The sequence below is a fragment of the Thunnus thynnus genome, chromosome 7 (assembly GCF_963924715.1).
Source record: "Thunnus thynnus chromosome 7, fThuThy2.1, whole genome shotgun sequence".
In the NCBI taxonomy this organism is placed as follows: domain Eukaryota; kingdom Metazoa; phylum Chordata; class Actinopteri; order Scombriformes; family Scombridae; genus Thunnus; species Thunnus thynnus.
This window is the reverse complement of record NC_089523.1, coordinates 34,014,647-34,039,774: the sequence shown is the minus strand read 5'-3', so window position 1 is coordinate 34,039,774 and position 25,128 is coordinate 34,014,647. Positions and strand designations below refer to the sequence as shown.

Below are 25,128 nucleotides of genomic sequence, written 5' to 3'. Positions count from 1 at the left end.
CCCATTTTTCCTGACTAGTGGGACCTTGAGTTTCCTGCCAGATGGCAACAGCTGGAATGATGAGTGAAGGGGGTGGGTGGGATTGTTATAGACCTGGGTTGCCTTTTTGGTTGTGGACTGGTTGTATAGGTTCTGGAGTTGCAATTGTTTATTTCCAATGATCTTATCCAGCCCAAATGAACATTTTACTTCATTTGTATATATGGAGAACAGAAGGGGAGATAAAATGCACCCCTGTGGAATGCCGGTGTTCAGGACAAGACAGTCGGAGATCAATTTACCTAGTGAGCTATTGGCCTTACAAGTGTTGCGCTGTGTTTTTAATATAAGAAACATATCTTTTTATGGCAATCCATCCAGCAGTTGTTGAAATATTTACATCTGTACCAAATTAGAGGACCAAACAACAGACACCATCTTAGCCTGGCTAACAAAGCCACAGAAACATAATGGTCAGATATGTCTGTGAAAATTCTGGTAACGTTATATCTAGAAGTATTAAGTTAAAGGAAAGTTCACAATTTTTCAAGTGTGCCTTTCCTCGTTGCGGGGGCTCATCAGTCGTCCGCTTGCCGTCCTCTTTGGAGCTGCTATCCCCTGTGAGCCCGCCGACCACCAGCGTTTTGTGCCTCTTAATTTTCCTGGTATCCACATAAAGGTAACTCATGCTTTGCACATGTGAGCACAATGTCAAATATAACTTTTATATGCTCCTGGTTTCTTTCTATTATCTCACTTTGTCGGCCTTCTGTGTTGACAAGCTGATTGTGAATGATTGTGCCATGTCTGGACTTGTCGCCTTCTCTGTAGTTATTGTATTTCTCCACAGCTATCTGATGAGCTCTGCTGGTTTCATGTTTATAACAAGCTGTGTTCATGTGTTTCTAATCCTTATATCCATGATGTCTAAATTACTCTTCCCCACCTATCTCACCAAACTGCTGACACATTTTACAAAATACTGCATCCTTGCTACGTCTGTAATGTAAAAATGCGTACCTCCTATACCAATATAAGGAGAAGCTCCTGGCCTCATGTCCAAAAACTGAGATGGGGTACTGTTTGAGTTTGGGCTGTGTTGCTGGTTCATCTATAGCTGAAAGGTCTACTGAAGTCAACGAGGCAGTCGCGGTGGATGAGATTGATGAAGAAAAGATGGGAATGGAAATACATCCTTGAGAGCATGACTGACTTTCACCTAGGTGAAACTGGCAGCCTTGTCCTTCAGTTATAGCCCCTTCTGTCCTGCCAACAGAACCCACGTCCCACGTGGAGCCCATGCTAGCGTTAGCTTGATTTTCACTAACATGCGGAGATGGTGGTGGAAACACCTGTGATGATGGGGCATAGGCAGTCGAGGATTCTGGCAACTCTATTCAATTAGGAAACTCCAGGATGGCATTTAGACAGCATATTTATGTTCTTATCAAAAAGAAACAATGCACATATCATACTGCGTGTCAGATGTGTTTTTCACGGGCATGTCACATGCAACACATGCAACATATCATTTGCATGAGATGTGCACGTGAAAAATGCGTCTGACACACTTCATGTCCAGACACAAGATGAGAACCCCTTGGCTGAGGTGGGGGCTCATCTCTACTCTGCAGAAGACACACTCTGAGGACTTTTTATTTTTTGTCACAATCAAGACACACAAACAGACTTATTAATATAATATTATTATATAATATTAATAATGTAATATTAATATTCAACTAAACAACAAAATGCATGTTCAGGCAGGCAGACTGGGCCCAAGGTGGGCCCCTTTGTAACTGGACCTGGGGCAGCCACCCGTCTGCCCACCACTCACTCCGCTACAGCACTAGTGGTTACAACCCTTTCAGTCATCTATGTTCATTTGCTACCTGTTATACATCAGTATATTCCAATACTGTACAAGACAAATCTGTTTAATCACATCAGATTTAAATTTTAACTATACATCAAATTTTTTCAATCAAATAAATTATTTATTTATTTATTGTATTAAATAATGGAATCAAATATGAATCAATTATCACTTATGCATCATGAACATGGTGCATTTATGCAACAGCACTTACAGCAGATATCCACTTGATATGACTAACTCAGACTGCTGAAGCCTCATATAAGCTTCACATCAACTTTTAAATGACTCTGTGGACACACTGTGGATTTTGGCCTCCAGCACTTACATTGAAAGCACATTTGAAGGGGATCTTTTAATATCCAGTATGAACAGGAGGAATGATTACAGCGAGGAAAAACCTCTTTCACTGTTCATATGGACACCTGACTGCTGAAAGACATGCTTAACAAAGGGCACCTGGACTTGCTTTAGATTTAATCCACAAGGCTTCTTCCTGTCTTACATGTGTAATGATAAAGTCAGCTGATGGTTCAGTAGGATACATAGTTAATGTGTGAAACTATATTTAACACTATAAAGATGATATAATTGTGTTCACCCTTCTTAGAACCTCCACAAACATGGATGACCTGGTAGGAGAAGGAGTGACCTCAGTCACCAACCAGACCAACAATGATGATAATATGACTCACTGTGATCAGGTCGACACATCAGCCCACCTCTTCTTCATGCTGGTCTACAGTCTGGTGTTTCTGGTGAGTGTCAAATATTCACATTACAGTCACATTCCCTCCTCCTCCGTATGCTAATCAGCACACATGTTAATCTCTTAAAAACCTGTCCTGAGTTCCTCTTGTTTCCTCTCCAGGTGGGTTTGGTCCTCAACAGCTTCACCATGAAGGTTTACTTCTGCTCAGCTCAGCAGCAGGTATCCAGCATCCTGATGGTCTACCTGAAGAACCTGGCAGTCTCCGACTTCCTGCTTTGCCTTTACCTCCCCTTCCGCATCATCAACTACACCAACAGCTCCATCACCTTCCGCCTGGTCCACTGCAACTTTGGAGTCTCCACCTTTTACCTCAACATGTATGCCAGCATCCTGTTCATGGGCTACATCGCTGCTAACAGGTAGATCCCCCACCCTAGACTCCAACAAACCATGCAGTTTATCAGTGCAGTTAACACTTTTTATAAATATTTTATTGCTTTATTGTCTGTTTTTATATTCCTGCACATTATCTTTATACTGACTCTACAGAGCAACAGCAGCAACTACAGCTGTAAGTTCTTACAGTCAAATAAAAAACTGACTTCAAACTCAGAAAATACAGATGAAAACTGAAGTTAATCTGAATTATATTTATAATTTCAAACAACAACCTGTGCAGTTCAATAAATTAACAGATCTGAATCCACTGAATGAAGACCAGGGGTTTATACAACATGCAAAATTTAGTCAAGATAACTTTTGTTTGCGTTAGAAGAGCTATTTGTATTTGTTAACTTAACCTAAACTATGAATGCAGCCCTTTCACTCATATTCTTAATTTGAAACAAGTTACATTTTACAATATACAAGTTCAAGTGAGTTTATCTTCCCATATGCACAGACATAGAATACAAGCACATTGGAACTCCTGCAAGCTGAAATGGTCATGAGCTTTCTCCATGTCCTCGTATCATTGCAGGAGTAAAGAGCTGGTCCTCTCCTCTAGAACTAATATTAGAATCTTCATTCCTCATGAAATATGTGGTTTGATGATTTGTATCACTGTTAATCAGTGAAATAATCTGCTGACGCCTGCCTCTCTTCTCTCCAGGTATCTGAAGATCATCCATCCTTTAGGAAATCACATCCTGCAAACAGTGCAGGCTGCCCGCATCATCTCCATGGTAACCTGGGTTTTCCTGCTGGCCATAGTGATCACCTATGTCACCTTGTCACTACTCACACAGGAAACTCTGACCGATGTCCCTGACACCTGTGACGCCTTGCTAAGCGCCCAGGTCATTGTGTTCTTCAAAATCAACCACATCTGCTCCGCTGCCGTCTTCCTGTTTGTCTTCGTCTCCCTGGTCTTCTTCTACTACAGCGCCTCCCGCAGTGTGTTGCTGGCACAGCAGAGGCAGCCGGCATCCTCCAGCTGCAAGAAGCTGATGAAGTCACGTAAGAAAATGTTGGTGCTGGTCAGCGTCTTCTGCATTTGTTTCGTGCCGTACCACCTGGTTCGCCTTCCCTACACCTTCCTGAGGAGGTGGTGCTCTTTGAGCCTGATGTTGTACTACCTGAAGGAGACGACCGTCCTGTTGTCAGTTCTCAACATCTGCCTGGATCCACTAATCTACTTCATCTTTTGTGAGGCGTTCCGGGCTCAGCTGAGCCGTCCACATAGCAAGAAGGCAAGGAGGCGCAGTGAAGGGCAGCCGAGAGCCACAAACAGTGAGGCATCGCTCAGCACTTCAACAAGACAAACCGATGGGCTGTAACTTAAAGGATCATTCTGGTGATTTTCTGTATTTTTCTTCTTGAGAGCAGGAAAAAAGTGTTGCACACACACTCTGGCTCCATTTATATTTCTCTCTTATTCGAATGACGTTTCGGCTCTCAGGTCTTCTTCAAATTCAACAATCATATTAGGACACAGGCACGGGTATGTTATATAGGCTACACCCTAGTAACACAGCTGATGGTGATTAGATAATCATGTTCCACCATTAGGGGGAGAAAAACAAAAAAAAAGCCTTCAGAAGATCAAAACTTTTAACAAACAGTGACAGGAACTACAGCCAATCAATTCTCTTCAAATAAACTGACAAAAACCAATATGTTTCATACCACATATAGAGATTCAAATTTTACATTCCCTTTGGTTAAGCACATTCAAATATGTTGAAAAATACATTCATGTTGAATAGATTTCTAATAGATATACAGAAAAAGTTAAACCTCAGCTGTGAATAAACATCATAAACAACTTATTCTAAATATCTACTAAATAGAGGAACATTACAGAAAACACTTCAAGTCATAATCTATATTTACTCCATGAGGTGACAGGGTTCTCAGACGGTGGATCCAACAGTGTTCCCTCCTGGAAAGTAAAACATCCAAGGTACCTTGGAGGGAGTAATACTTTCTCAATACAAATATATTCTAGAGAGGAAATATGATGATTAAATTCAACAGAATGTGCTGCTACTGGATAATTCATGTTTTTGCATCTAATAGTGCTTCTATGTTCAGCAATATGAGTTTTCAGTGCTTTACTCATCTTTCCAACATACGACACAAGGCCTAGTGATGAGATAAATGACTGACTTAGTGTGACATAAAAAACTCTCTTTACATATATACGTACATACTTACTTATATACCATGAGAGGTTGTTCTTTGACAGATTTTTTTGTATCCTCTTTGTTAAAAATTGTTGTGTCATTTGTCATTTCATTCATGTTCCTGTCAAAATGATCAATTTTCGGGCAAATTCGCTCTAATCAGCAAAACTGACTAAAAGTGAGAATTTTTTTTAAAAGTAAGGGATGATCAGAGCAGGTCCAGGGTCTTTCTCTTCTTCCCACGTCATGTATAGCTTTTCCTCTGCCTTGACTCCTTCTTCTGACTGTCATGCCTGGTTCGTCTATGGCTTGTTTGGATAAAAAACTGGAATTTGAGGCTGTTCAGCTGGTCAGTTTTTTTACGTCCTGCAGGCCGTCTTCTGGGGCTCTGTTCAGGGTTCCTCCAGTAATAGATGTTGCCCTCACTCGCATCCTTCTTGTCTCTGTTGAATTTTTTCATTTCCATTTCTTTGATCTCTCTAGAGAGCACGTCATTGAATTTTCCTTCATTTCTGATTGCTTGGGATAAAGATAGAAAGAAAGTTTTTTCTTATCAATTGACCATTAACCCTCATTCTCTAACTTGTATTTGGGCTCATTTGAAGAGAAGTTTGTTTATTCTAATCATGGCTTCAAGGAGAATATATTCTTATAGAAGAGGTATTTGGATGATGTGTTTTGTTTGTTTAAAGGGTCCAAGATGCATCTAGACTCATTTTTTACATACCTCAGCTCATGTTCTGAATTGAAGTCATTTACTATGAATTATGACAACAAACGCATCAGTTTTCTGGGCAGGTAGAGTACAGGCACACTGTGGGTTTATTAGAAAGCAGCTGAGACTGAACCAGACAGGAAATGTTTAAGAACAGGAAGTAAAAGAGGCCAAAAAGCATCAGATGGTAAACATAAATAATCAGTAGCTGCAGTGTTTTAATCTGTTATCAGTAAAGTTTGTCTGATCTTCACAGTTCTTCAAGTTTGTTGTTGATCTGAATCTTGTGCTATTTTGGCTCAATAAAAACATCGCCGTCTCACCCTTTGAGCTGTATAATGATGTCATCAGTAAGATTAAATATGTCCGGTCTGTTTCCTCTCCTGTTCTGGTGAACATGAAACAATTTTACTGTCCAAATTTAGCCTTCAGAGTTTCATTTCTTCATCAAGCAGGAAGAACAAAATGTCTAGATCACAGGTGACAACTTCACACTTTAGCAACGTGTTAAAATACCAAATAACTCTCTCAGTCATGAACCAAATTTAGAGCAAACAGGATCCATAAATGTGTGCATTTGAAGAGGAAACACTTTTAAAATAAGAAATAATCAACACTGATCAATCTACACAAAGATGTAGTTAAAGTATTGCAGTAAAAGTACATAAGTATTATGAGCTTGATGTAGTTAAAGTATTGCAGTAAAAGTAGTGGTTTGGTCCCTCTGACTGATATATTATTATATATGACATCATTAGATTATTAATAGTGAAGCATCAGTGTTAGAGCAGCATGTTACTGTTGTAGCTGCTGGAGGTGGAGCTAGTTTCAACTACTTTATATACAGTTAGCTAGTTTAGTCCAGTGGTTCCCAACCTAGGGGTCGGGCCCCTCAAAAGGGTCAGCAGATAAATCTGAGGGGTGGTGAGATGATTAATGGGAGAGGAAAGAAGAAAAAACAAAGTTTGGATGTGAGAAGTTTAGAGGGAAAAATCACTATTTGGTGGAGCTGTTAACAACTCATAGACATGTGAAATGTGACCCCGACTACACACTGCTTTTTGTAAGACGTCAAAAGCCAAAAAGGTTGGAAACCACTGGTTTCATCTTTAACAATGTGTTGTATTTTAAAAGCTTGTTATAGTATCCATTGTGTGTTTAGTTACTGAAAAGTAACTAAAGCTGTCAAATAAATGTAGTGGAGTAGAAAGTACAATATTTCCCTCTGAAATGTAGAAAGTAGCATCAAATGGAAATACTCAAGTAAAGTACAAGTGTACAATCAAGCAGTTAACGTCCAATCATGCTCTGTAGCTTGTGTACAAATGTTGAACAGGCCCAGCTGATTCTGATTTTGTATCAAGATGGCGAGAGGAAAAGATCTAAGTGACTTTGAAAGAGGGTTCATTGTTGAGGCACAGATGGCAAGAGCTTCAGTCACAATTTATACAGTTTCAATACGAACAGTGACTAAAGTGACATCTGAATTTAGACCTAAGGGAATGTCATCAGGAAATAAGGGAGGAAACTGTGGCAGTTGACAGTTTACATTTGATGCTGGTGCATTAGTGTGATATGCAAGGACAGACAGAAGGTGACTGAGAATGTCAATGCAAGAAAAGAAGAATGCACATTTGAGAGTTCAGTGGTGCAGAAACCACAGGCACTGGTCTACAGAGAGATGGAAAAAAGTGGTTTGGTGAGATGAGTCATCCTTCACCATATTCTCAACAGGTGGACGAGTGCATGTTTGAGACACTTCATGTAGGTTTTTCCTTTAATGTGTCACCCGGCTGTGTGTATGTACATGGATATATATTCATATATATTTATATGTTTCTGTGTTAACTTGTCATCTTTTGTGAAACACATTGTTTTCTTTTGCATGTATTTGTATTAAACACATTTTGTAAATAAACTGTAAATAAATTGCCATTTGTCAATGGCATATCATACACCATCATACCCCTCTACCAAAGAGTATAGTGCACAAGATGCATGTGTAGGCGTTGTGTTTGTCCACCATGATTGTAACTTACACACATAGAAGATAACACATTGGTGTTGTGGCTGTTTGCCACAATGGCGTCTACCAAAGAGTATATGCATACAAGATAATACGTCAGTATTGTGGTTGTTCAACAGAAACTGTTATAAATGGACTTTTATTCAGTTTTAAGCCACATATTTATGATAAACCTTTGAGATCTTGGTCGTTTTTAACTACATCTTTTAACTGGATGAAGGATTTTAGTCATCAAACGTCTGGATCTTAAGTTATCAGAGAAACAAGCTAAACAAATGTTAGCAGCAGCCCGGCTAGAAGCCCCTCCACAAAGTTCGCTGCTCGATGAACATCGTCAGAGAAACACTGATTTTTAACGTGAAATATCTTTATTCAATATTTTTACTGTTTGAATCCCCATGTACGTTTGTTGTTGGAGAGGAGGAGACCTCTGCGGATAATTCAGCTCCTGGTAGAAACCTGCTGAACATCTGAATCTTAAGTTATCAGAGAAACAAGCTGAGCAAACGTCAGCAGCAGCTCAGCTAGCAGCCCCTACCAGATGTCCAGTGCCCGCTGAACAATGTCAGACAAACACAAATTTTTAACGTGAAACTGCTTTATTCAGTGTTTTTACCTGTTTTAATCAGCGGGTCTGTTTGTTTTGAAGAGGAGAAGGCCTCTGTGGATAATTTGGCTCCTGGTAAAAACATCCTCAACCATGAACACTGGAGTAATCCTAACCTGAAGAAACTGGTTGTTAAACAATGAAGACAACAACTCCCATGATCCCACACTACTTCACAGCATCATCAAACTCTGTCTTTTGTTATTGTTTTGATTGAGACCCCTAGCACCTGAAATTACATATTGTGCATTTAAATGGATCTCTGTTTATGACATGATTCTAGTGTTATAGGTCTGTATGTTTCTGCAGGTGGATTTTGGCGGGCCAGTCTGAGTCTAAAGACCCAGCTGATTTTTTTTAGTGACACAGCAACAGCCCCAGTAAAACCTAACTCTATTTCTTTTGTGGTCCTCCAACAAACAATGAACAAAAAAGAGGAAATGAAATAGCATCTGAACAGCAGTGTGTGTGTTTTCTGAGCCATCATGCAGTAACCACAGATTCAGCTCTTCCTGTCCTGTGAACGCTGCACAGAAGGAGGCATTAAAGCAAACAGTTTGTATCGGAGATCTCCACTGACAGACAGAAAGGTGAGTGCTGCAAATATCTCATCTTCAGTTCTTTGTGCTTCTACTATTTAGGGCACTATTGTATTTCGTGTGTTTGTTTATTTCTTTCTTTCTTTATTATTACGGAACATCAGACCTAAATTTGACCCCCTAAACATGCTCAAAAACTCACCAAATTTGGCATGCACATCAGGTCTGGTGAAATATTTGATAAAATGTAAAAATTAACCCCCAAAAGTGCCAAAATGTGCTCTCTAGTGCCACCTCTGTAATTAAAATGGCCACCACGGCCCGTAGGAATGTCATAGAGAGATCAAACCAAAACCAAGTTATTCGTCTCATCAAGACCTACAAATCATATGCTGACTCCCCTGACCTAAATCCAACAGGAAGTCCGCAATTAGCCTTTCAAAATGAGACTTTTTCTCAATTTTAGCTCCCGAACAAACGCTATCTCCTCCGAGGGCGTTAATGTTATCGGATTCAAACTTTACATGACTTATGACACTATGCTGAAAAAAGTAGTTAAAAACTTTGTAATAACTTGAACGGTTTTATAAGCCATGAAAATTGCAGTGCCACATCACCATTGTGTCAAACAGAGGCTTCTCGTGTCTAAACTATAAGTCTGACCACTTTCAAACCTGAATTAATGGATTAACCACAAAATTTTCTACTAAAATATGATTAATGTAAGATTTTGCCAAAGTCATGGGATTTATGAGGATATTTCACAAGAAGCGTACTCTAAAATCCTTCTCTCCAACTGCTCCTGGTGATGTCACTCCCTCAGTGCTGTGAAACATTCCGCAATACACACTCATTATAAAATCACAGGAGGAGCAAGAAAAGACCTTAAAACTCACACTCTAATATCTCAAAAACAATAAAAGATAGAAAACACATGTAAATTCAAGATTTGTAGGTCAAAGTCTTGTGACTCATTTAAAGTTCAAATGAAGTTTGTATCTAAAACTATGTGGAAGCAGTAAATGTTCAAAAAGATGTGGGTTCGCTCACACTCTCCATTCAAATATATGAGTATTTTTCTGTTCAGCTGCAGTTACTTATTGTCTCTACACACCTGACAGTACACATGTCAATCAAGCTTTGATCAGGTCATGTGGGTTAAAAGTCTTTACTTTTCTAAAAATAGACTTGATGAAAATTAGGAAATTAATTTGTTTTACACACAAAGTCATCCAGAGTTTTCAATTTACTAATTGAAATTCAAGTGAATGGGCCCAAAACTTGCATAATTTTGATGACACAGGTGTGAGCAAGGCAGACATGTCTCACCCTGCAGAAAATTCTCATCCTCACACCGTTGGATTTGATGTTTCGCCATGACAGAGGAAGTTGCTATAACTTTATTGTAAATGCTCCAGTCAATCAATCAATCAATCAATCTTTATTTATATAGCGCCATATCACAACAGAAGTCATCTCAAGGCACTTTTCACATAGAGCAGGTCAAGACCGTACTCTTTAATTTACAGAGACCCAACGATTCCCCCATGAGCAGCACTTGGCGACAGCGGTAAGGAAAAACTCCCCTTTAACGGGTAGAAACCTCAAGCAGACCCCGGCTCTTGGTGGGCGGCCATCTGCTTTGACCGGTTGGGTTGAGAGAGAGAAAGAGAGAGGGAAAGGGGGAGGAGGGACAGAAGAAAAACAATCACAACAACAACAACAACAAGCACAAGCAGCAGTAGCCAGGGAAGGATGCCATCAGGACTGTGAAGGACCGCGAAGGTTCGGCCCGGGACTCAGGTTTTCCTGACTCCGGGGAAGAAGCAAAGTTAGTGACATGCATTGATGGTACATGAATACATACAGATGGAGAGGAGGAGGAGGAGAGAGGAGCTCAGTGCATCATGGGAAGTCCCCCAGCAGTCTAGGCCTATAGCAGCATAACTAAGGGCTGATCCAAGGCGAGCCTGGTCGGCCCTAACTATAAGCTTTATCAAAAAGGAAAGTTTTAAGCCTACTCTTAAACATAGAGAGGGTGTCTGCACCCCGGACTGAATCCGGTAGATGGTTCCATAGAAGAGGAGCCTGATAGCTGAAGGCTCTGCCTCCCATTCTACTTTTAAAGACTGTAGGAACCACCAGTAAGCCTGCATACTGGGAGCGCAGTGTTCTAGTGGGATAATACGGTATTATGAGCTCTTCAAGATATGATGGTGCCTGACCATTAAGGGCTTTGTAAGTTAGGAGAAGGATTTTAAATTCTATTCTAGATTTTACAGGAAGCCAATGCAGTGAAGCTAAAATGGGAGAAATGTGGTCTCTTTTTCTAGTTTTAGTCAGAACACGTGCAGCTGCATTCTGGACCAGCTGGAGAGTCTTTCGAGACTTGTTAGTCTAGAAGTAACAAATGCGCGAACTAGTTTTTCTGCATCTTTTAGGGACAGGATGTGCCTGATTTTTGTGATATTACGTAAGTGAAAAAAGGCAGTCCTTGAGATTTGATTTATGTGGGAGTTAAAGGACATATCCTGATCAAAGATAACTCCCAGATTCCTTACGGTGATGCTGGAGGCCAGGGTAATGCCATCCAGAGTAGCTTTATCATTAGATAATGTGTTTCTAAGGTGTTTAGGGCCAAGCACAATAACTTCAGTTTTATCTGAATTTAGTAGTAGAAAATTGCAGGTCATCCAGGTCTTTATGTCCTTAAGGCATGTTTGGAGTTTCTTTAACTGATTGGGTTCATCTGGCTTCACTGATAAATATAATTGGGTGTCATCTGCGTAACAATGAAAGTTTATGGAGTGTTTCCTGATAATATTACCTAAAGGAAGCATATATAAGGTGAATAGAATTGGTCCAAGTACAGAACCTTGTGGAACTCCGTGTCTAACTTTTGCCTTCACGGAGGATTCATCATTCACATGTACAAACTGAAATCGGTCTGATAAATAGGACTTAAACCAGCTTAATGCAGTTCCTTTAATGCCAATTAAATGTTCCAGTCTCTGCAAAAGGATTTGATGGTCAATTGTGTCAAATGCAGCACTAAGATCTAACAGGACAAGTATAGAGACAAATCCTTTGTCCGATGCAGTTAGGAGGTCATTTGTGACTTTCACCAGTGCTGTCTCTGTGCTATGATGCGCTCTAAATCCTGACTGAAAATCCTCAAATAAACTATTGTTATGTAGAAAGTCACATAACTGATTAGAGACTGCTTTCTCAAGGATCTTGGATAGAAATGGAAGGTTAGATATAGGTCTATAATTGGCTAAAACACCTGAATCAAGAGTAGGCTTCTTAAGAAGAGGTTTAATTACAGCTACTTTAAAGGACTGTGGTACATAGCCTGTTACTAAAGACAGATTGATCATATCTAGTAAAGAAGTGCTCACTAAGGGTAAGGCTTCCTTAAGCAGCCTTGTTGGGATGTGATCTAAGAGACAGGTTGATGGTTTAGCTGAATAAATCATTGAAGTTAGTTCAGACAAGTCTACTGGAGAAAAACAGTCCAAATATATGTCAGGATTTACTGCCGTTACCAAGGTTCCTGTGTTTGGGGAGAGAACGGTGCCTGTTGAGGGCAGGAGGTGGTTAATTTTGTCTCTAATAGTTAGAATTTTATCATTAAAGAAGCTCATAAAGTCGTTACTACTGAGAGCTATAGGAATACATGGATCAGTAGAGTTATGACTCTTTGTCAGCCTGGCCAAAGTGCTGAAAAGGAACCTAGGGCAGTTTTTATTCTCTTCTATTAATGCTGAGTAATAGGCGGCTCTGGCATTACAGAGGGCCTTCCTATATGTTTTAAGACTATCTTGCCAGACTAAGCGAGATTCTTCTACTTTGGTGGAACGCCAAATCCTTTCCAATTTTCGCGATGTTTGCTTTAATTTGCGGGTTTGGGAGTTATACCATGGAGCTAACCTCTTATGTTTTATTATCTTCTTTTTTAAGGGGGCGATGGAGTCGAGTGTTTGTCTTAGTGAGCCTGCAGCACTATCAATAAGATTATCAATTTGGGAGGGACTAAAGTTAACATAAGAGTCCTCTGTAGTATTGAGACATGGCAGTGAATGTCTCAATACATTCACTGCCATGAATGTATTGAGACATTCATTATTAAAAAGACAATTACATCTGATTGACAAGAGCCGTGACACTGTTTACATAATTACCCAGAAAGTTTCTAGGAAATTAGTATAAAATTAAAGCACTTGTAAAATAAAGTGTTGTCAGAGCTTTGACTCTGCACCAAACTTCTCCCAGCTTGAACACGTCTACATGACAATATTCCATCAGTGACGCAAACAGGCTGAATAGTGCCCCCTATCAAATTTCAGTGAAGCAGCACCAGCAGCAGGCAACATAGTGGACAAAGGAAGTGATGTTTATCTCCTTCTTGCACTGTCTGAAAACAGCCCAGGTTTGAAGACATCTACTTTTGTATCAAATTGTTGCAGAAAAGGGTACCAGAGCAAAAAACTCTCTCTTGAAAATAAAAAGGGAGTCAGAGGTCCAAGCACCAAAGTGTTCTTTAATGCCGGCAAAAAAGGGGAGCAAGTAGCACTTTTACAAAGAACCAAATCGCTCCAAAGGTTTTTTCTTTGGGGCATTGTTTTTATGTCCTTGGGTCGGCTTAGGTCACACCTTATCATCCACCCTCCCTAATTTTTGACCAATTATTATCTTTTATCTCCATCACTCGTTGTTGGTCAAAACTCTTCAAAACAGGTTTTGAGGTGTTTGAGGATATGTACTGGCATATTCAATTCTACCTGATTATATCCAATTTTTATATATAAGTATTGGGAATCATTTTACACCATTATTGCCAAGTTTTCTTCTGGCCTCTTATTTTTTTTATAAGTTATTCTAGTCATTTTACACCCTTATTTCTTGATCTCCTCCAGAGAGTATTTTTTTAGAGGGTGAAGACTTTAATGCAGACCCAAGCAAAGTGACATGTAATACAAACACACTCAAATTTCTCCAGTATATGATTATGATTCTTCTACCATGCCTCTATACGTACAGTGTGATTAAATATGGTTCATGAGATTATAACTACACCAATACAAATTGTATCACACTAGCCCTTATTGCTTATAAACTTATAAAATCAATCTGCATAGCTTAATATTGCCTTTAAGCACACCAATGACTTTTAATGAAAATACACCACACTACATGCCCATCTTCGATGCAGCCTGATGTGCACGGAGGCGCGAAGGCCCATTCAACATTGCTTGCAGCTTTAATTTTATGTTGAAATTTTGAGTCTTTTTTTAAAAATCTAAATCTTAATATATTTTCCAAGACAACTTAAGATAAAAACTGTTTTAAACAACTCTTGACACTTTGCACAGAGTTTATAAGAGGTTGACTACAGTCCATGTCCATGCCAATTTACAATTTTGAAGTGACGTTTTCACAGTTAATTTGAACACATTACTGATCTGAACCAGCTTACAGCTGGTTGAGAATAGAAGATGTCATAATCTATTTAGAAGTATTTCATGGTTCACAATTAATCAAAGGCTTTTTAAATCTAAGAATACTGCTTCCACTACTACCTTCATCCAAACTACTTTTCATGGTTTCTGGTTCCTTTAAAATACCAAATTGTGTTTGTTTTGGGTTTAAACGTTGATTTCTCTCCAAGATTTGATTTCTCTTTTCAAGACCTTTGAAATCAGTGGTTTAGTAGTCTGTAGTTGGTCTGTAGTCACATGATTCATCAGGTCCCCCAGATGTACCACTTTTAACATAAGATAAGAAAACTTTATTGTCCATTACATCACATGAAATAGAAATTTGCCTTCTGCATTCTGGCAACACAGTGTAAAACAGACAGTAAAGAGCAGCTAAAATACATAAATATACTTTCAGCAGCAGCAGTGCTCATGGGCTGTGTTTTTGTGTTTGTGGGGGTGGGGGGTGGCTACAGCAAAGGGCACAAATGACTTCTTCTTCCCATTTTTCCTGGCTAGTGGGACCTTGAGTTTCCTGCCAGATGGCAACAGCTGGAATGATGAGTGAAGGGGGTGGGTGGGATTGTTATAGACATGGGTTGCCTTTTTGGCTGTGGACTGGTTGTATAAGTTCTGGAGTTGCAATTGTTTATTTCCAATGATCTTATCCAGCCCAAATTAACATTTTACTTCATTTGTATATATGGAGAACAGAAGGGGAGATAAAATGCACTCCTGTGGAACGCCGGTGTTCAGGACAAGACAGTCGGAGATCAATTTACCTAGTGAGCTATTGGCCTTACAAGTGTCGCACTGTGTTTTTAATATAAGAAACATATCTTTTTATGGCAATCCATCCAGTAGTTGTTGAAATATTTACATCTGTACCAAATTAGAGGACCAAACAACAGACACCATCTTAGCCTGGCTAACAAAGCCACTCTGTCAAAGGCTAATAATCTAAGTGGCTGTTTATGTCAAATATGAGCAGAAACATAACGGTCAGATATGTCTGTGAAAATTCTGGTAACGTTATATCTAGAAGTATTAAGTCAAAGGAAAGTTCACAATTTTTCAAGTGTGCCTTTCCTCGTTGCGGGGGCTCATCAGTCGTCCGCTAGCCGTCCTCTTTGGAGCTGCTATCCCCTGTGGGCCCGCCAACTGCTGGCGTTTTGTGCCTCTTAATTTTCCTGGTATCCACATAAAGGTAACTCATGCTTTGCACATGTAAGCACAATGTCAACTATAACTTTTATATGCTCCCGGTTTCTTTCTATTATCTCACTTTGACGGCCTTCTGTGTTGACAAGCTGATTGTGAATGACTGTGCCATGTCTGGACTTGTCGCCTTCTCTGTAGTTATTGTATTTCTGCACAGCTATCTGATGAGCTCTGCTGGTTTCATGTTTATAACAAGCTGTGTTCATGTGTTTCTAATCCTTATATCCATGACGTCTAAATTACTCTTCCCCACCTATCTCACCAAACTGCCGACACATTCTACAAAATACTGCATCCTTGCTACGTCTGTACTGTAAAAATGCATACTTCCTATACCAATATAAGGAGAAGCTCCTGGCCTCGTGTCCAAAAACTGAGATGGGGTACTGTTTGAGTTTGGGCTGTGTTGCTGGTTCATCTATAGCTGAAAGGTCTACTGAAGTCAACGAGGCAGTTGCGGTGGATGAGATTGATGAAGAAGAGATGGGAATGGAAATATATCCTTGAGAACATGACTGACTTTCACCTAGGTGAAACTGGCAGCCTTGTCCTTCAGTTATAGCCCCTTCTGTCCCGCCAACAGAACCCACATCCCACGTGGAGCCCACGCTAGCGTTAGCTTGATTTTCACTAACATGCAGAGATAGTGGTGGAAACACCTGTGATGATGGGGCATAGGCAGTCGAGGATTCTGGCAACTCAATTCAATTAGGAAACTCTAGGATGGCATTTAGACAGCATATTTATGTTCTTATCAAAAAGAAACAATGCACGTATCATACTGCGTGTCAGATGTGTTTTTCACGGGCACGTCACATGCAACACATGCAACATATCATTTGCATGAGATGTGCACGTGGAAAATGTGTCTGACACACTTTCTGTCCAGACACAAGACGAGAACCCCTTGGCTGAGGTGGGGGCTCATCTCTACTCTGTGGAAGACAGACTCTGAGTCTTCTGAGGACTTTTTATTTTTTGTCATGATCAAGACACACAAACAGACTTATTAATATAATATTATTATATAATATTAATAATGTAATATTAATATTCAACTAAACAACAAAATGCATGTTCAGGCAGGCAGACTGGGCCCAAGGTGGGCCCCTTTGTAACTGGACCTGGGGCAGCCACCCGTCTGCCCACCACTCACTCCGCTACAGCACTAGTGGTTACAACCCTTTCAGTCATCTATGTTCATTTGCTACCTGTTATACATCAGTATATTCCTATACTGTACAAGACAAATCTGTTTAATCACATCAGATTTAAATTTTAACTTTACATCAAATTTTTAAAATTTAAAATTTTTAAAATTTATAAATTGTTTATTTATTTATTGTATTAAATAATGGAATCAAATATGAATCAATTATCACTTATGCATCATGAACATGGTGCATTTATGCAACAGCACTTACAGCAGATATCCACTTGATATGACTAACACAGACTGCTGAAGCCTCATATAAGCTTCACATCAACTTTTAAATGACTGTGTGGACACACTGTGGATTTTGGCCTCCATCACTTACATTGAAAGCACATTTGAAGGGGATCTTTTAATATCCAGTATGAACAGGAGGAATGATTACAGCGAGGAAAACCTCTTTCACTGTTCATATGGACACCTGACTGCTGTAAGACATGCTTAACAAAGGTCTCCTGGACTCACTTTAGATTTAATCCAAAAGGCTTCTTCCTGTCTCAAAGGGCACCTGGACTCACTTTAGATTTAATCCACAAGGCCTCTTCCTGTCTTACATGTGTAATGATAAAGTCAGCTGATGGTTCAGTAGGATATATAGTTAATGTGTCAAACTATATTTAACACTATAAAGATGATATAATTGTGTTCACCCTTCTTAGAACCTCCACAAACATGGGTGACCTGGTAGGAGAAGGAGTGACCTCAGTCACCAACCAGACCAACAATGATGATAATATGACTCACTGTGATCAGGTCGACACATCAGCCCACCTCTTCTTCATGCCGGTCTGCAGTCTGGTGTTTCTGGTGAGTGTCAAATATTCACATTACAGTCACATTTCCTCCTCCTCCATATGCTAATCAGCACACATGTTAATCTCTTAAAAACCTGTCCTGAGTTCCTCCTGTTTCCTCTCCAGGTGGGTTTGGTCCTCAACAGCTTCACCATGAAGGTTTACTTCTGCTCAGCTCAGCAGCAGGTATCCAGAATCATGATGGTCTACCTGAAGAACCTGGCAGTCTCCGACTTCCTGCTCTGCCTTTACCTCCCCTTCCGCATCATCAACTACACCAGCACCTCCACCACCTTCCGCCTGGTCTACTGCACCTTTGGAGTCTCCCCCTTTTACCTCAACATGTACACCAGCATCCTGTTCATGGGCTACATCGCTGCTAACAGGTAGATCTCCCACCCTAGACTCCAACACACCATGCAGTTTATCAGTGCAGTTAACACTTTTTATAAATATTTTATTGCTTTATTGTCTGTTTTTATATTCCTGCACATTATCTTTATACTGACTCTACAGAGTAACAGCAGTAACTACAGCTGCAAGTTCTTACAGTCAAATAAAAAACTTCAAACTCAGAAAATACAGATGAAAACTGAATTTCATCTGAAATTTACAATTTCAAACAACAACCTGTGCAGTTCAATAAATTAACAGATCTGAATCCACTGAATGAAGACCAGGGGTTTATACAACATGCAAAATTTAGTCAAGATAACTTTTGTTTGCGTTAGAAGAGCTATTTGCATTTGCTAACTTAACCTAAACTATGAATGCAGCCCTTTCACTCATATTCTTAATTTGAAACAAGTTACATTTTACAATATACAAGTTCAAGTGAGTTTATCTTCCCATATGCACAGAGATAGAATACAAGCACATTGGAACTCCTGCAAGCTGAAATGGTCATGAGCTTTCTCCATGTCCTCGTATCATTGCAGGAGTAAAGAGCTGGTCCTCTCCTCTAGAACTAATATTAGAATCTTCATTCCTCATGAAATCTGTGGTTTGATTATTTGTATCACTGTTAATCAGTGAAATAATCTGCTGACGCCTGCCTCTCTTCTCTCCAGGTATCTGAAGATCATCCATCCCTTAGGAAATCACATCCTGCAAACAGTGCAGGCTGCTCACATCATCTCCACGGTAACCTGGGTTTTCCTCCTGGCAATTATGACCTCTTATGTCACCCTGGTGCTCCTCACCAAACCACAATTGACCATTGTCCCTGACACCTGTGACGCCTTGCTAAGCGCCCAGGCTGTTGTGCTCTACAAAATCATCCAAACCTGCTCCGCTGCCATCTTCCTGTTCGTCTTTGTCTCCCTGGTCTTCTTCTACTACAGCGCCTCCCGCAGTGTGTTGCTAGCACAGCAGAGGCAGCCGACATCCTCCAGCTGCAAGAAGCTGATGAAGTCACGCAAGAAAATGTTGGTGCTGGTCAGCGTCTTCTGCATTTGTTTCGTGCCGTACCACCTGGTTCGCCTTCCCTACACCTTCCTGAGGAGGTGGTGCTCTTTGAGCCAAGTGTTGTACTACCTGAAGGAGACGACCATCCTGTTGTCAGTTCTCAACATCTGCCTGGATCCACTAATCTACTTCATCTTTTGTGAGGCATTCCGGGCTCAGCTGAGCCGTCCACATAGCAAGAAGGCAAGGAGGTGCAGTGAAGGGCAGCCGAGAGCCACAAACAGTGAGGCATTGCTGAGCACTTCAACAAGACAAACTGATGGGCTGTAACTTAAAGGATCATTCTGGTGATTTTCTGTATTTTTCTTCTTGAGAGCAGGAAAAAAGTGTTGCACACACACTCTGGCTCCATTTGTATTTCTCTCCTATTCGAGTGATGTTTCGGCCCTCAGGTCTTCTTCAAATTCAACAATCATATTAGGACACAGGCACGGGTATGTTATATAGGCCACACCCTAGTAACACAGCTGATGGTGATTAGATAATCATGTTCCACCATTAGGGGGAGAAAAACAATCAAAAGGCCTTCAGAAGATCAAAACTTTTAACAAACAGTGACAGGAACTACAGCCAATCAATTCTCTTCAAATAAACTGACAAAAACCAATATGTTTCATACCACATATGGAGATTCAAACTTTACATTCTCTTTGGTTAAGCACATTCAAATATGTTGAAAAATACATTTATGTTGAATAGATTTCTAATCGATATACAGAAAAAGTTAAACCACAGCTGTGAATAAACATCATAAACAACTTATTCTAAATATCTACTAAATAGAGGAACATTACAGAAAACACTTCAAGTCATAATCTATATTTACTCCATGAGGTGACAGGGTTCTCAGACGGTGGATCCAACAGTGTTCCCTCCTGGAAAGTAAAACATCCAAGGTACCTTGGAGGGAGTAATACTTTCTGAATGCAAATATATTCTAGAGAGGAAATATGATGATTAAATTCAACAGAATGTGCTGCTACTGGATAATTCATGTTTTTGCATCTAATAGTGCTTCTATGTTCAGCAATATGAGTTTTCAGTGCTTTACTCATCTTTCCAACATAAGACACAAGGCCTAGTGATGAGATAAATGACTGATTTAGTGTGACATAAAAAACTCCTTTAATAGGGATCTCTTTACCTGTGTGAGGATATTTAAAACTGTTACAACGGTAAATATAATTACACTGACTACAACGACCACGGTGACGGTTGCCTTCAGGGATACAGTCGGTGTTAAAGTAGCTCGTGCTGGTAGTGATTGAAGAGGAGGTAAATATGAATGTACCAGGTTTTTACCTCTTTTATATACCATGAGAGGTCGTTCTTTGAATGCACCATTGAGTTGAAAATCAGATTCAAGTATATGCCAGTGTTTTGTTATTATTCCCTTTATCTGTTCTGCACTCTCAGAATACTCTGCTCTAAATATTATACAGTCATTTGATTTCACTGTAGGTTTATTTTAAAAGATCAGACCTAGATCTGTCTTTTATTATAGTGGCTGCATCATTTAGGACAGATTTTTTTGTATCCTCTTTGTTAAAAATTGTTGTGTCATTTGTCATTTCATTCATGTTCCTGTCAAAATGATCAATTTTCTGGCAAGTTTGCTTTAATCAGCAAAACTGACTAAAAGGGAGAATTTTTTTTAAAAGTAAGGGATGATCAGAGCAGGTCCAGGGTCTTTCTCTTCTTCCCGTGTCATGTATAAGTTTTCCTCTGCCTTGACTCCTTCTTCTGACTGTCATGCCTGGTTCGTCTATGGTTTGTTTGGATAAAAAACTGGAATTTGAGGCTGTTCAGCTGGTCAGTTTTTTACGTCCTGCAGGCCGTCTTCTGGGGCTCTGTTCAGGGTTCCTCCAGTAATAGATGTTGCCCTCACTCGCATCCTTCTTGTCTCTGTTGAATTTTTTCATTTCCATTTCTTTGATCTCTCTAGAGAGCACGTCATTGAATTTTCCTTCATTTCTGATTGCTTGGGATAAAGATAGAAAGAAAGTTTTTTCTTATCAATTGACCATTAACCCTCATTCTCTAACTTGTATTTGGGCTCATTTGAAGAGAAGTTTGTTTATTCTAATCATGGCTTCAAGGAGAATATATTCTTATAGAAGAGGTATTTGGATGATGTGTTTTGTTTGTTTAAAGGGTCCAAGATGCATCTAGAGTCATTTTTTACATACCTCAACTCATGTTCTGAATTGAAGTCATTTACTATGAATTATGACAACAAACGCATCAATTTTCTGGGCAGGTAGAGTACAGGCACACTGTGGGTTTCTTAGAAAACAGCTGAGACTGAACCACACAGGAAATGTTTGAGAACAGGAAGTAAAAGAGGCCAAAAAGCATCAGATGGTAAACATAAATAATCAGTAGCTGCAGTGTTTTAATCTGTTATCAGTAAAGTTTGTCTGATCCTCAGAGTTCTTCAAGTTTGTTGTTGATCTGAATCTTGTGCTATTTTGGCTCAATAAAAGCATCGCCGTCTCACCCTTTCAGCCGTATAATGATGTCATCAGTAAGATTAAATATGTCCGGTCTGTTTCCTCTCCTGTTCTGGTGAACATGAACCAATTTTACTGTCCAAATTTAGCCTTCAGAGTTTCATTTCTTCATCAAGCAGGAAGAACAAAATGTCTAGATCAAAGGTGACAACTTCACACTTTAGCAACGTGTTAAAATACCAAATAACTCTCTCAGTCATGAACCAAATTTAGAGCAAACAGGATCCATAAACTTGTGCATTTGAAGAGGAAACACTTTTAAAATAAGAAATAATCAACACTGATCAATCTACACAAAGATGTAGTTAAAGTATTGCAGTAAAAGTACATAAGTATTATGAGCTTGATGTAGTTAAAGTATTGCAGTAAAAGTAGTGGTTTGGTCCCTCTGACTGATATATTATTATATATGACATCATTAGATTATTAATAGTGAAGCATCAGTGTTAGAGCAGCATGTTACTGTTGTAGCTGCTGGAGGTGGAGCTAGTTTACACTCCTTTATATACAGTTAGCTAGTTTAGTCCAGTGGTTCCCAACCTAGGGGTCGGGCCCCTCCAGAAAAAACAAAGTTCTGATACACAAATCTGTTTTCAGTTTTCCGACTTTTTCTCTAATCTTTGATTTTTGCTGAAATATTGGATCATTTGAACATTTATTGAAATGAAAGCATGTGAGAAGTTTAGAGGGAAAAATCACTATTTGGTGGAGCTGTTAACAACTCATAGACATGTGAAATGTGACCCCGACTACACACTGCTTTTTGTAAGACGTCAAAAGCCAAAAAGGTTGGAAACCACTGGTTTCATCTTTAACAATGTGTTGTATTTTAAAAGCTTGTTATATTATCCATTGTGTCAAATCTTCATCTGAAAAGTAACTAAAGCTGTCAAATAAATGTAGTGGAGTAGAAAGTACAATATTTCCCTCTGAAATATAGAAAGTAGCATCACATGAAAATACTCAAGTAAAGTACAAGTATATCAGGACACATTTAAATATAAGAGTCACACCACCCTCTGCTGGTGTCACACGGTGCTGCACCAACACTCATTCATAGATGACAAACCCACATATAATCAATTTAACTTCCACTCTGACTGGACTAATCATGGCTAATAACTACATTTAGACTAATTAGATAATAATTAGCACCAAACTGATAAAAAACCAATGGAGATCTTGGATCTGACAGTGATGTGAAACAAAATAGGTGCTCTTGATGCACAGGTAGGCAGCCAAATAAAGTAATGTGGTAGTTTGACCCTGAGAGAGACCAGTGTTCCACTAAAATAAAGACTTATTAACTTTTGTACACTGACAAAGATATGAATGTGTCTGAACATCTTTATTTGTCTTTGCAATAACATGTCATACACACCCATAAACACACACATTTCTATACACATATCCATATATTTATATATGCAAACATACACCCACACATAATAAAAAAAAACATTCAGCTCAACATCCCAGTATCTGTTAACACTTTAAAAATGTAAAAATATATTCTTATTGTTTCTTGTTCATTACTTGTTATTTATTGTCATTTTATAAATACAAAATACAAATTAAAGGAAAAACGTGAATAAATGAGTGGAGAAACAAATGCAGGTGCGCTGCGTGGTACAATCAAGCAGTTAACATCCAATCATGCTCTGTAGCTTGTGTACAAATGTTGAGCAGGCCCAGCTGATTCTGATTTTCAATCAATCAATCAATCAATCAATCTTTATTTATATAGCGCCATATCACAACAGAAGTCATCTCAAGGCACTTTTCACATAGAGCAGGTCAAGACAATACTCTTTAATTTACAGAGACCCAACAATTCCCCCATGAGCAGCACTTGGCGATAGCGGTAAGGAAAAACTCCCCTTTAACGGGTAGAAACCTCAAGCAGACCCCGGCTCTTGGTGGGCGGCCATCTGCTTTGACCGGTTGGGCTGAGAGAGAGAAAGAGAGAGGGAAAGGGGAGGGGGGACAGGAGAGCAACAATCACAACAACAACAACAAGCATAAGCATCAATAGACAGGGAAGGATGCCATCAGGACTGTGAAAGACCGCGAAGGCTCGGCCCGGGACTCGGGTTTTCCTGTGAGATGAGAAAGCACAAAAAACTCCGGGGAAGAAGCAAAGTTAGTGACATGCATTGATGTTACATGAATGCATACAGATGGAGAGGAGGAGGAGGAGAGAGGAGCTCAGTGCATCATGGGAAGTCCCCCAGCAGTCTAGGCCTATAGCAGCATAACTAAGGGCTGATCCAAGGCGAGCCTGGTCGGCCCTAACTATAAGCTTTATCAAAAAGGAAAGTTTTAAGCCTACTCTTAAACATAGAGAGGGTGTCTGCACCCCGGAGGCTCTGCCTCCCATTCTACTTTTAAAGACTGTAGGGACCACCAGTAAGCCTGCATACTGGGAGCGCAGTGTTCTAGTGGGATAATACGGTATTATGAGCTCTTCAAGATATGATGGTGCCTGACCATTAAGGGGTTTGTAAGTTAGGAGAAGGATTTTAAATTTTATTCTAGATTTTACAGGAAGCCAATACAGCGAAGCTAAAATGGGAGAAATGTGATCTCTTCTTCTAGTTTTAGTCAGAACACGTGCAGCTGCATTCTGGACCAGCTGGAGAGTCTTTAGAGACTTGTTAGAGCAGCCTGATAATAAGGAATTGCAATAATCCAGCCTAGAAGTAACAAATGCGTGAACTAGTTTTTCTGCATCTTTTAGAGACAGGATGTGCCTGATTTTTGTGATATTATGTAAGTGAAGAAAGGCAGTCTTTGAAATTTGATTTATGTGGGAGTTAAAGGACATATCCTGATCAAAGATAACTCCCAGATTCCTTACGGTGGTGATCCAGAGTAGCTTTATCATTAGATAATGTGTTTCTAAGGTGTTTAGGGCCAAGCACAATAACTTCAGTTTTATCTGAATTTAGTAGTAGAAAATTGCAGGTCATCCAGGTCTTTATGTCATTAAGGCATGCTTGGAGTTTGTTTAACTGATTGGGTTCATCTGGCTTCACTGATAAATATAATTGGGTGTCATCTGCGTAACAATGAAAATTTATGGAGTGTTTCCTAATAATATTACCTAAAGGAAGCATATATAAGGTGAATAGAATTGGTCCAAGTACAGAACCTTGTGGAACTCCGTGTCTAACTTTTGCCTTCATGGAGGATTCATCATTAACATGTACAAACTGAAATCGGTCTGATAAATAGGACTTAAACCAGCTTAATGCAGTTCCTTTAATGCCAATTAAATGTTCCAGTCTCTGCAAAAGGATTTGATGGTCAATGGTGTCGAATGCAGCACTAAGATCTAACAGGACAAGTATAGA

General features: G+C 39.6%; 2 protein-coding genes across 2 annotated transcripts; both read left to right on the top strand.

Moving 5' to 3' along the window:
- The first annotated feature begins 2,739 nt into the window (after positions 1-2,739).
- LOC137186595 (P2Y purinoceptor 14-like) lies at positions 2,740-6,223 on the top strand. The gene is made up of 2 exons (XM_067595640.1): positions 2,740-2,989; positions 3,682-6,223. The coding sequence occupies exons 1-2, from the start codon at positions 2,757-2,759 to the stop codon at positions 4,346-4,348; spliced, it is 900 nt and encodes a 299-aa protein (XP_067451741.1). The 5' UTR covers positions 2,740-2,756; the 3' UTR covers positions 4,349-6,223.
- A 2,841-nt stretch (positions 6,224-9,064) lies between these two features.
- On the top strand, positions 9,065-22,311 carry LOC137186594 (P2Y purinoceptor 13-like). The gene is made up of 4 exons (XM_067595639.1): positions 9,065-9,135; positions 17,658-17,805; positions 17,919-18,178; positions 18,863-22,311. The coding sequence occupies exons 2-4, from the start codon at positions 17,671-17,673 to the stop codon at positions 19,527-19,529; spliced, it is 1,062 nt and encodes a 353-aa protein (XP_067451740.1). The 5' UTR covers positions 9,065-9,135; positions 17,658-17,670; the 3' UTR covers positions 19,530-22,311.
- The last annotated feature ends 2,817 nt before the right edge of the window (positions 22,312-25,128 follow it).